Below are 12,709 nucleotides of genomic sequence, written 5' to 3' on the forward strand. Positions count from 1 at the left end.
ATTAAAGATGAGCTGAGTGGATGGAATCCTATTTGGAATACAGAGAGCTGTTGTCCCCCAACTCCACATTCTGTAAAGATGTCATCCAAAAAATACATGACTCACACCTGCGCACTGACAGCTCATTTAGACAGATTGGAGAGTGTGTTTATTAGATGGGAATGAATACAGAACTCTGCTTCTTGATAGAAGGATGTTGCACTTGTCAATCATGTGACAATTACCAGCAGAAAGAGATTCTTACCACATGAACTGCCCATCCCATCATGGCAAAGGTGGTAGCAGACTTATTGACCTTCAAGGAAAAGCAGTAGCTGATTACAGTGCACTACTATTATCAGTGCACTATTCAAATTTTTGGTAGTTTGATGCCCTGCCTGATATAAGAAGCAAGCTGGTGACTGGCAAACTGAAAGCCTGCTTTCTAGACACTGTATTTGCTGACAAAGGATGCCAATTTGCCTTGGAAGAATTCAAGGAATTTGCACAATACCTTCTCCCCAGCATACCCATAGAGTAATAGTAAGGTGAAATCAACTGTGAAAAAGCTCAGAGACGGTTTCACAAGGCTGTCTCTTGTGGTTCAGACCCTTTGTTAGCATTTTTGGCACACAGAAATACTCCATCACAGGGATGCCAAAACAGTCCTGCACAGACACTGATGAGACAAAGGACCAAAACCCTGATACCAATAAGGGGGATAATAAGTTCTGTTGCAGTCAGAAAGAAGGGGACACTGCCGAAATGAGATGGCCAACAATCCGAGAAAGCAGACACTAAAGTAGGTCAGCCAAGAACCTATGGGCTCTGGAGAAAGGCACTCCTGTGATGATCCAGGCATTGGAGAGACAGCAAAAGTAGTCAACTAAAGGGGTCATGAAAGGTGCAGGGGCATCCAAGTCAGATGAAGTCACTATGCACAAGGGACAAGTGATCCAAAGGAAAAGAGGCACTTACAAGCTAGTGGATAAACACCCACAAGGAACCTATGGTGATCATCACAGAACAGAGAGACAGAGAGCCATCTGGAAGCCAACTCCACAAGAAGGGAGGAGACTGCACAGAGTGTGAGTTTACTAGACTTATGACAGGAAGACAGACATAGATCAATCCCAGTGACTCTTTAACTAGCTAAGTCTGTGATAAAGACAACTCGGCCATGTGCTAGCAATCTCTGGCCAAAGAGACGTGGGGTGGGGTCTGGGCATCAATTATTTGTTATTAATGTTTATATTAAAATGTTTGTAAACAGAGATGTATCACGATCGGTGGAACAGGAGTCAGAGGGCCCATGTTCGCTGGAGGGACAGTTACACTATTGAGGGGACACCAGAAAACTAGGGAATGTAGGGAGTTAGGCTGGAAGCAACTTAGCTGCATGGACAGAGCAGTGGACAGGATTTAATAAAGTTCCACTTGTGTAGCTTAGCCTGCATTCAGTTTCACTGTTTGCGAATGAAACACTCTTGCAAAATGCTAAATCTCATTTGTTTAAAGGCAGAAGTTTCACAATTCATGAGGATTTTTTTCAAATTGCTTAAACACTTGAGTTCCACACATGAAGCAAACTCAAGCATTGTAAAGTTACTTATGACATTTGCGCTAAGAATATAAGAGCAGTCATATTGGGTAAGACCAATAGACCATCTAGCACAGTGTCCTGTCATCTGCTAGTGCCAGATGCTTCAGAGGGAATGAACAGAACAGGGAAATTTTCAGTGATCCATCCCATTGTCCACTCCCAGCTTCTGGCAGTCAGAGGTTTAGGGACACCCAGAGCACGGATTGGGTCCCTGATCATCTTGCCTGTCTTGGCTTGATGGACCCATCCTCCATTAATTTATCTAATTCTTTTTCAAACCCAGTTATACCTTTGGCCTTCACAACATCTCCTGGCAATGAGCTCCACTGGATGACTGTGCATTGTGTGAAGTACTTCCTTTTGTTTGTTTTAAAACTGTTTTAAACCTGTATGAAACCTCAACTTCATTTGGTGACCCCTAGTTCTTCTATTATGAAAAGGAGTAAACAACACTTCCATAGTCACTTTCTCCACAACACTCATGACTTTATAGACCTCTATCATATCCCCCCTTAGTCATCTCTTTTCTAAGATGAACAGTCCCAGTCTTTTTAATCTCTCCTCTGCTACAGGAAATGGCAGCGGAACAGGAGGACATTCACAATGGGTCCAATTCATTATGGCCTATGCCCTCCACATCCCTCTTCTTCAGGTAAACAACATACTGATGCAAAGGGCCTGTACATCAGGTACAAAGCTGTCTTTGCAGGAGCACCAGAGGGAGGAGAGGGTTTCAGGGGCTGTTTCAGAGCAGCCCAAGGGCAGAAAGGCCTGAGAAGAATGGATTCCAGGGCAAGAGACAACAGGGACAGAGAAAACATGGGATGATCCATAAGGGCCAAATAAAGCAGGAGCATAACTCAGAGAACTTTCAGGTGGCTCTGACTTGTGGTGGGTGGTTACAGTAGCACCTGACAGAACCTGAATGTAGGTGGTGCAAGCAGCCTGCTCTGTCCCTGTGCAGGGCTCAATCTGGCCTGATCCATCTGTGGAGCCATACAGGGATGACATTGTGTCTGTACAGTGACTATCTACAGGACACTAACTTGGTGAAATCATTTTAAAACGTTTTTGTGGTACGTGGATTCAGGCACACGAATGCTGATTCTACATGAGCCAATTCAGATATATCCCACTAGGATCCTGACTTCCTCTCGGGTCAAAGGCTTTGAATCATGGATGTACCTGTACCTTCACAGACCCTTGCTGTTTGGCCTTTTGGTCACAGTTTCAATTGTCCTCATTTCCAGTCCTTCAGTAGCTATGCATACATGGAGTGCTTAACTGCAAATGTCAAAGAGCGCTTACAAAACAGTAACTGGCAAATCCTCCTCCCCAAGATACTTAAAGATGCGCCTCTCGGAAGCAGAGCAACCCTTTCACACGCTCCCATCACAGCAGGCCTGAGGAGCTGGAATAGTGCGATCTTCCTTAGATTTAGTTCTGAATCTGCTAACAATAGAACCATCAAGCTACTGATAGTTCGGAGAGTACTTTCTTCATTAGCAAACTTGGCATGTATTGCCCATGTCTATTTACCCACTAGGAAAGGTATACCTGGTATTAGCACTACCCCTGAATTTAAACATAGGGACTATAAGATCCTACCAATAGTATCTGACAGTGTGTGAACTTGGGCAACTTGCAACTTTTCAGTACTCCATGATCACAGTACACACATGACCACTCCATTTCCTACCTTTGTAAAGCAGTTTGGAGATACTGGGGTGACACATTATTAAGGGCCTGATCCAAAGCCCACTGAAATCAATGGAAAGACTCCCATTGCCCTCAAGGGGCGGAGGACCAGGACCTACAAGTACAGAGTATTACAGTAGCTGCTTGGTAGCCCTTGTTATAGCTAAGGTTTCAGAACAGTTTCAGTTATACCCCTATGTTTATGTGATCAGCACTTTCTGAAACAGCCATCTTTTGAGCTGTCTCTGCCTGAAGATTTTTTTTTTCCCCAGAAAGTTTGGGCACAAACCATCCCTGAGCTCCAGCAAAAGTAGGGGGAGTGAGCATCCACTCTATCCCTAAGGCTGGGGCAGTGTGTTCCTCTCCCCATACTCAGCACAGAGAGTGGTTAGCATATATTCCTGCTCCATTTGTGGTGACTTTCAGGGAGCACACGGACTAAAACTGGGACAGCCCATTAAATGGAGATTGTTGTGGGAAAGGAGGTAGTCTAGCACACCCTCCCCCCCGCCAACCCTTGGGTAACTGCCTATGGGCCAATCACAATGCAATCCTTACAAGCTTTACTTGTATTAAGAACAAAACTGACCATATTCAAATACAACAGTTTCAAACAGAGAAAGGATGGCTCTTTAATCAGATCAGTTCAGCCAATACGGTAGATCAAATATTCATTCTTGAAACAAGATTATAAATATATAATCAGTTATGGCTCCCATGAACAATGCCCAGTTTAGCAGGGAGAATAGAAATGCTCACACTTCTTCTACCTGATCAAAAAAAAAAAACAAAAAAAACAGTTTTTCTCTGTTTTTGTTGTTGCTGTGGCAGATGCCCCAGGCTTGGGAATTCACTCACTTCATCATTCTGGGACTACCTTTGCTCCATTTTCATCTCCTTCAATGCCCCCTGCCTCTAAAAGCTAAAGATTATCTTAATACCTTACCTCCCACAGGGAGGATAGCACATGAAGCTTCCCCTGAGGCCATGTTAGATGATGCTTTATGTATCTGTGGGCTGTAAAACAGCAAGGCTGGCTCCATCCCTCTGGAGACCAAGTGTGTCATTTCTATGACATGCTTCTTCTTGGCAGTCCACAAAGGGAAGGTCCCAGGGTTCTTATTGAATCTAAGCTTTCTTTATATATTAGCATGAAAACCTACCACTTCACCACTGAGTCACTCTGTGCTATTTCACTGTGTGGAGTCTCCTGTTCCAAGAGACCCTGATATTCTATGATTCTACATTCTATCCTGAGACACAAAAATTATAACCTGCCTGCTCTAACATATTAATGGAAAATCTAGATGAAGTTTACATACTTACTGTAATATCCAGAATTATTATTTTATAACCATTCAGGTTCACTTAGGGTCTTCTCCTAAATGCCCATCGTCTCCTACAATGTGCTGAATTCCTGCTAAATCCAATAGGAAGTGGTGTATTGGAGCACCTGGCAGCATCAGGCTCTTTGACAGTCTTATTTACAAAAATTAAGAACTATTATGCTAGTATGGGCAAAAATAAGTGTGTAAAAAATTACCAGAATAATTACCTAGACAGTCACTCTCACACACACAGTCCTGCACATTTTAGAAATCTCAGGGCTTAATCCTAGTAGGCACAATAGTATGCCCCATCATTACTCCCCATCCTGGCACTTAAACAGGATGGGTAGTTAAACAAATGTGTGGGCTAGTGGAGGGTTCCTCAGGTTGTGGGAAGATGCGCCCTCCCTAACAACAGGCAACTATCCCCAACTCCAGATCGGAGGCTGACAGTAAGAAGCCAATACCTATGGAGAGGGTTTCATCATATTAGATCTCCCTTGACCCCAGTGTTTTAGTTTTAGCTGTTAAAATAGGGTTAAATTTGGGAGTGGGTTGGTAAACATTAGAATGTGAGGTACAGTAGCTAACACCAATCAAAACCAAAAAGTAGTCAAACGTGACAAAAAAATCTACATTGTGAAGCTGATGAGGAGAGGCTAAGTCCATAATTGTAATGTACTTCTGTACATACCTATATATGTACTGTACAGTGCATCCCTGTTTTGGACCCCAGTCAGAAATAATTACATACATTTCCAAAATAACTTGTAGGCACACAAAACAGCTACTATGCAGACATTTTGTGTGTCCCGCATACAGAGTAAGTAGGGTTGATCCCTTACACGTTGCCTTTTCTATCTCTATTATGCTCACATTTCCTGCTCTCCAGAAAATGCTTCACTGAGCAGCCACCTTCACAATGGAAGTGGTGCCTAAGTGGCCTAGCACAGGTTATGGTCAAGGTGTAGCCTTGCAGGACCAGGCTCAGATTGAGGCTGGTCTACACTATCACAGTAAATCGATCTAAGTTACATTATTTCAGTTAAGTGAATAACATAACTGAAGTCGATGCAGCTAGATCCACTTACCATGGTCTCTACGCTGCGCTGTGTCAACAGGAGATGCTCTCCTGCTGACTTCCCTTATGCTTCTCAGGGAGACAGAGTACAGAATCAATGGGAGAGTGCTCTCCCATCAATTTAACGTGTCTTTACCAGACCCGCTAAATCAACACCACTTCATCGATCGCAGCAGTGCTGATTTAGCCAGTAGCGTAGACATGGCCTGAGTTTCGTAGGAAGTGCAGGGGATGCACTAAGCAATCATTTGAGTGTCTTTTCTGAAACCAGTGCTTTACTGAAACCTGAACACTGTATTGGTGTGATATTTGGAGGGCACTGCAGGCAAATCTGAAAAATCAGGCAACATATGTACACATACTGAAAAATGTTTTTTTATATATTTATATATATTAGAAATAATAGTTTCATGGGCAGGACTAAATTTCTTTCATTAATTTAAAGCAAAAAAGTGATTTAAAATTACTATTTGGCTCATAACAACTTGGTCATTTTAATCAATGTACTTATCTATTAAGTATATATAGTATGCATACATATATTAGTCTACTACACAAAGTATTTTTCAATGTTTATTTTTTCTTTGTACATGTGAGTACAATAATTTGGATTACAATTACTAAAAAAAAAAAAAAACTATCTATAGGAATTAAATTTCATACAGCATTTCAACCCTGGCATGAACATAAATCTGAAATTGATATAAAAAGTGAAATATTTTCCATAGTGAGGTTTGTGTTTAGCAACAGAAAAGAATAAACTTTTGTTTATCACTGAAAACAGTTTTCTTCACCTACACAAATGACTAGAAGAAGATTAAGCAAAACATGTTTTGGTTCCTCAGATGTACAGACATTCCAATTTTCTTTTGCACAATGATTTTTATGCAAATAAGTGCCGCACAATCTCCTGACCTCTTTTACCATCATACCGGAACAATGACAGTTCAATAATTGGAATGGCACATATCTGGGATGTTTGATTTTAAATTACAAAGTTGATGCAGGTCTATTGAAATGAAAATAATGTGACTTTGTGTTAATTCCAAACTGATGAAAGTATCATCATTTCATGCCAAACAAAATAAAGCAAACTGAGTGATCGAGATTGTTGGCCCATTTCGAATCTACCCTTCCCATCATTTCATCTCCCCCTCCTCCCAGTTTTTAATTCGTAAGACTGATGCTTTCATCCATAACAAGGATAATGAGAAAACCCAAGTGATGTTCCTTGGGGGACTGTTACGCTAAAAGTTACCTAAGGACTATATCCCATTTGTGCCTCCTTGCTCATGATAGAGACAAGCAATGCATTCAAGATCTCTGTCTGATTTAAAATCCCAATATGCAAACAGTATTATGGAATCCAGACAGGCTATTCTGCTTCACTGATGACAGATGCAGGGAAAGCTAAAATACTTAAACTTTTGACTTTGAACTGGAAGAGAAGTGGACACCTTGCTTTAAAAAAGCACAGAAGTACAACCCCAGCTGAAGAGCAGGTGCTGCATGGCATTTGTATTTCCTCCAGAGGCTGCTAGCTAGCAAGACCACTCAGCTGACCATGAAAATTCTTGGCCCTAAGTGACCCAAGAATAGACTATAAATCCATCCTATAAAATATAGTAAAAGCCCCATTTGTTCTCCCATCCTTTCAATACGTGATGTTATACATTTGTGATTATCTCATTTTATTGGATTCTTCAGAAACCTGTTTATGCTCATTTGTGAGCAAAACAAAGACTCATTGTAACCTCTTTTCTAAATAAGTTTGAAGGTCAAAGGAAAGGGCACTCCTTTTAAAACTGTTATATGCAGGCAATGATTTTGTGTGTAATACGGAGATGCATTTCAGCAAAGGGGTTGGAGTTTTAGTGAATTACACATTTAAGACACAATAGTTCTGCATTAGCAGTGTAAGAAATTCCTATTGAATTACATATATTTGACAACTAGATACAAATATTGGTTTTCAATCTTTACTTATAATCTTAACTAAAACAGAGGGGGCCAGATATTTAGCTGGTATAAGTGGAACTGTACTGATTTATACCAGTTGAGGGATTGACCCCTAGTTTTTTAGGGGAATCTCTCATACATAATCTGTAAACTCTGTCATCTTAGTTTAATTATAATTAAAAATAGTATAATTAAAATATCTTCCTTTCAGTGTTCTGACAGTGAAAGAATTATGCAAATCTACCAAAACATAGTTAAGGAATTAAAAGGGACAATTAGCTCTACCCGTGTTAAAAAAAAAATTAGAATGCTACCTTAGGCAGTGAAGACAAGACTTTTTCAAAGACAGTTTGTCTGATATTTTTTTATAGATTCAAAGTAAAGTTTTATGGTAAAAAATGAATATAGCTTTGTTTGTTTCCTCAGTCATCATTAGCAATAGACATAAAGGTATTCTGTTTTTGAGCCCATATGGAAAGATCATCAACACTTTCTGCTTCTGGGTCCTTTGCCAAAATACCATATCCCACATGCCTTCTACCTTAAAACATAAAAGAATAGGTGTTGTTCTGGTCAAATAACAAAATAATTTTTACTAGCATACGTCTAATGTTAAAGCTGCCTAAATCCTGCCAAAGACATTAAAACACCATCTGTAAAACAGATTTTCATTAAACTGATCAGTTTAAAGTTAAGCAGCTAGGCAGATGATGCTTTTGAGCTAACCTTTAACCTTTAACCTGCTTAAACTGGAATTAGGTCACTCTCTTCTTTCGGGTAATACCCTTGCTGTTTCAGAACACGAGAGGTAAAGTGATCTATTCAAACTGAACTGACAATCATAGCATGAATAGTGTTATGAATCAATATTTCGTCAATAAAGAGAAAAGCAAAGTAGTTTCCACACAGCTGAGTATTTGTCTGCTAACTGCTGCTTGTCAAGTTCCCTTAAAATCTAAACAACTATACATGTGAAATAATGGGAGGTAAATATGCCATAAAATACATTTCTCAATGAAGATATTACCCAGTAATTAAACACAGACAATTTTGGAAGACTAGTTTTAGCATTTTCTTCTGAAATTACAAAGTCGTCTGGCTAGCTCTAGACTATTTTTGTTAACATCTCAGTTAATTAGTATTCCTCATCAACCAATACAATGGGGCAACTAATTTTACTGCTTACATATCAAAATTACTTCAAAACTACTTTATGTATGCCAAGTATGATTTACACAGTACATCATAAGATATCTTACTGAGATACAAAATGGCTTCCTTAGAGCAGTTATAATTATAGTTATGTTACATCAACAATGATCACTGTGCTACCTCAGCTTTCTAAATCTGCAGAAGTTTAACTCTTACTCCTGCAGAATGGAAACACACTTTGTTGCTATACAATCGTATTCTTTTCCTTGTAAAGTTATTGAACACTTCTTGATAGATACAGCAAAGAATTTACAAGTCTTCTGTGGTTTAATTTTCTAACACCAAGCTTAATAATTCCAAATGTACATCTTTTAGAACTTTATTTAGCCCAAACTGAGTTCATTCAAGGCAAAATCTATCTTTATTCTGGTTCCTAGCAGTCACATTACTAAAACCACTTGCATACTGTGATACTGGAAAGAGTGGCTTTTGGGGGGTTGGGGGTGGAGAGTAGATGAGTTAATAACTTACAAAACAGCTAAAGGTTTTACTTTGCCGCATTTAGAATTTAATTTTAAAAGTGCCTAAAATTATACAGCTTCAGCAGAGAAGCTCTGATGTTCCTAATAGCTTTGAAAGCTATGGTTACAAAGACCTGTCCATTTATTCCATCAACAGTTAAGCCCAGAACAAAACATCAAGCTATTATAGCAACATTTATAAAAAGAAACAACTCACAAGCAATAGTATTTAAATAAAGATTATAAGTGACTAAAATAAAAAAGCAACAACTTTGAGGGCTTGAGAAAACAAAGAAACAAAATCATCGTGCTTTTTTCTATGCTCCCATATGGTTCTAGTGTTAAAGTTTCTTATTACTAAACCACAGTCATAGCATCTTAATTTTAAAAGAGTTAGAGAAGCTACTTGAAGATAAAACACAATTTGAGAAAATTCTATATCACCCCAAGACAAATGTCTATTATTCATATAAATTCATGTTTTTTCCTAGGTACTCTAAAAGTTTATCTGAGGTACCAAGAGAGAAAAAGTTCAAAACGGCTTGCTTACAACTGCTTATCAACTGCTTCACCTGGACTTGACTAAACTATTAGTTCTGCCAGTTGGTAACTTTACAGACTTGAAACATATCATGCAATTCCACCCTAAAGCCTGATTGCACATCCACCACTAATAGTTGCTTGGGGGATGTGCAAGAAGCTGTAGGATCAGTACCATTATGTATTATTTTAAACAAAATGAAACAAGAATGTTTTGATCCATAGGAACCTGTGCCAGTATTGCCAACCCCAAGCATTTAAAAATATCTAAGTTGGGCCCCCAAAAATCACGAGACTAGCTGAAAAATCATGAGATTTCTTTTTATTCTTTTTACTGGGTTCTTTTTATTACTTCTACTTTTTGAGCCTTTGGGGTTCAAGTTTTCAAAGCTATTCTCTGCAATCAAGAGGGAGGAGGTAGAAACTTTCTTAAAAAACCAAAACTCTCACTTCCTCACATGACTCCAGGGACTGCTGCTTCAATAAATACATCGAATGCCAGGAGACTCGTGATGCAATCACAAGAATTGGCAACACTGATTATTCTCCCCTCTGTGTGCTTTTGTAACTCCTTGAAGCTCTAATGGTGGATTAATCCCAGTGCAAAGGAGCCATAAGGCCCTCACTCTGGTGATGTTTAGCCAAGACCCTCTGTGCTGTGATAAATTTCACCCTAAATGGTTCAGGTCCAGGCTACTTTAAGGACTGCCACTTTTCTTGTACTTCACTGAATCAGATACGATCAGCTAAACTGCTCAGACTAACAAACGAAAAGTTGAAAAAGGAGTGGATGTGTGGCAAGACATTTTCAATGAGGAGACCTAGAATCTGAAACTCACTCCCTTTTCTTTGTCCTTAAGACTCTGAATTTGCTGTCCTGAAGGACATGCTGCAAAGCCAAATTTATTCGGTCAGGAATTCTCCAGGGAAGGCGGGTTGCACTGATGAAGGGGGGCAGTGTCAGTTTGAGTGGACTGCTAGTTTTGACTGATTAGTTTTGAGCCTTGGGTCCAATTTCTGTCTTGTAAATCTGCATATATGCCAAGGGATAAAAAAAAGTTAAAGCACCTAAGTGATTTAGGAGTCTAAGTCCCATTTTTAAAAGCGACTCCAGCAATTTGGAACTTTTGAAAATGGAACTGAGGAACTTCTGAAATATTTTCCCTATATCTATTGATGGGTGCATTTTAAATTAAATTAATAACAATAGTTAGAGTTACGGGAGGACGATATGGACCCCATAGTGTTATTAACGCATACGTAAGGTCTTCATTTTGTCTGCAGTATAAACCACTAACATTACAGCCATCATGTTAAAAATGCCTTTTCTATTTATTTTTTTTTTACCAGTATACACTGTATTAAAGAGGCAAGATAGGTCAGGTAATATCAATACCACCTTCTGTTGGTCCAATAAAAGATATCACCTCACCCACCTTGTCTCGCTAATATCCTATGACCAACATGACTATCATGGCACTGCATACGCTGTGTTAATTCAAAAACTAACATTTAAACTTGGCCAAAATCCAATGAAATATTATTTCTTGCCTAAACTAAAGATCTGCTGGTTTTTCCTCCATTCTTTGTTTGTGTATAAATTTTCAATACGATTAGAAAAACAGCATAGGTACTGTAATCCGCCGTTGACTCCTGATAGTTTAGTTATCACAAATTTCTAGTATAAATCAATAGGTAACACTTGCAAAATGGATTTTCTAATCACATTTAGAGCTTGTTACAGTGACTAATGGTTTGCAATATTTTCTGAATTTTAATATCCTCCAGACAAAGTTTTTAATAAGTTACTAAGTTATTCATCTTGGAAATGAATGTGTTACATTTTGTACACGAACCAACACAATCAAGCCAGTCCAGTAAACATACTGTAGAAAATAAATTACCCAGTAATTAGGGTTTGGAAAAAGTCATGACAAGTTGTGTAATAAATGCTGTTCATCACTCCCACATATTCATTACATCTTCATAGTTTTTTCCAGTAAAGATAAAAATATATTTGCCATTCTACTAACATATTTATCTACACCACACCCTTTCATGTTTGCGAAAATCATTACTAGCTTGGAAAAGCAGGGCAGACAAAAGGAGGACAGTGTTTACATTTGAATACTCTTGGCAATAATGTGGCGTGTGCATATGTTGACTGTACACACTGATATAAAATAGTGTGGCTATGGTTGAAAACAAATTTCTATGCCAGAAAACCATCTCTTTCCCTATACAGGGCATGGAATATTCATTATTTTCTGTGGCTTAAAAAATGTCTACAATGAAAATGTAGCTGACAAAGGTGGTTAGAATCATAAAATAGATTTAAAATCCCTGTAGCCATACATTATATGGTAATGTTATTTTTGATTTAGGGATTTAGTGATGCATTTTGTGTTCAAATCAAGTGAAAACTAAATGGGGCATAGGGTAAATCTATAAAATTCTCCAGGTGCAGTACTTCTTGCCTACACAGAAAATTTTGTATTGTTTGATTATAAATTTATTCAATAACCATTTAATTTGCTGATTAATCATCGTCTCGTTCTGGTAGCATTGAAACAGTTAATTTCCTCTATTTTGTTGCAACTTAAATTGCTGTCACTGGCTTACCTTGTATAGTTTCAGGGCTGCTTCGTGCCTGTGATTGGTAGTATGTAAGCGCAATTTATCCACACTGTTGGTGTAGTAGTCACAGGCATTACATTTTAGGTGAACTGGGTTGCCAATGGCAATACACTTCAGCCTCCACTCATTAGTTTTGCCCCCTTCTTTAATGTGAGCCACCAGTTGATATTTCTGCATATGTTTGTCAGTCTTGCAGTGGAGCTGGAAGTTG

General features: G+C 38.8%; 1 protein-coding gene across 3 annotated transcripts in view; it reads right to left on the reverse strand.

Moving 5' to 3' along the window:
- ZFHX4 (zinc finger homeobox 4) overlaps positions 1-12,709 on the reverse strand; it is a 174,199-nt gene that overhangs the window by 133,210 nt on the left and 28,280 nt on the right. For all 3 annotated transcript variants that reach the window (XM_048841010.2, XM_048841008.2, XM_048841009.2), the window contains exon 3: positions 12,484-12,709. This exon is cut by the window's right edge and continues 277 nt beyond it. In XM_048841010.2, coding sequence (XP_048696967.2) covers positions 12,484-12,709 — 226 coding nt within the window. The remainder of the gene's footprint in view (positions 1-12,483) is intronic.

The sequence above is a fragment of the Caretta caretta genome, chromosome 2 (genome assembly GCF_965140235.1).
Source record: "Caretta caretta isolate rCarCar2 chromosome 2, rCarCar1.hap1, whole genome shotgun sequence".
In the NCBI taxonomy this organism is placed as follows: domain Eukaryota; kingdom Metazoa; phylum Chordata; order Testudines; family Cheloniidae; genus Caretta; species Caretta caretta.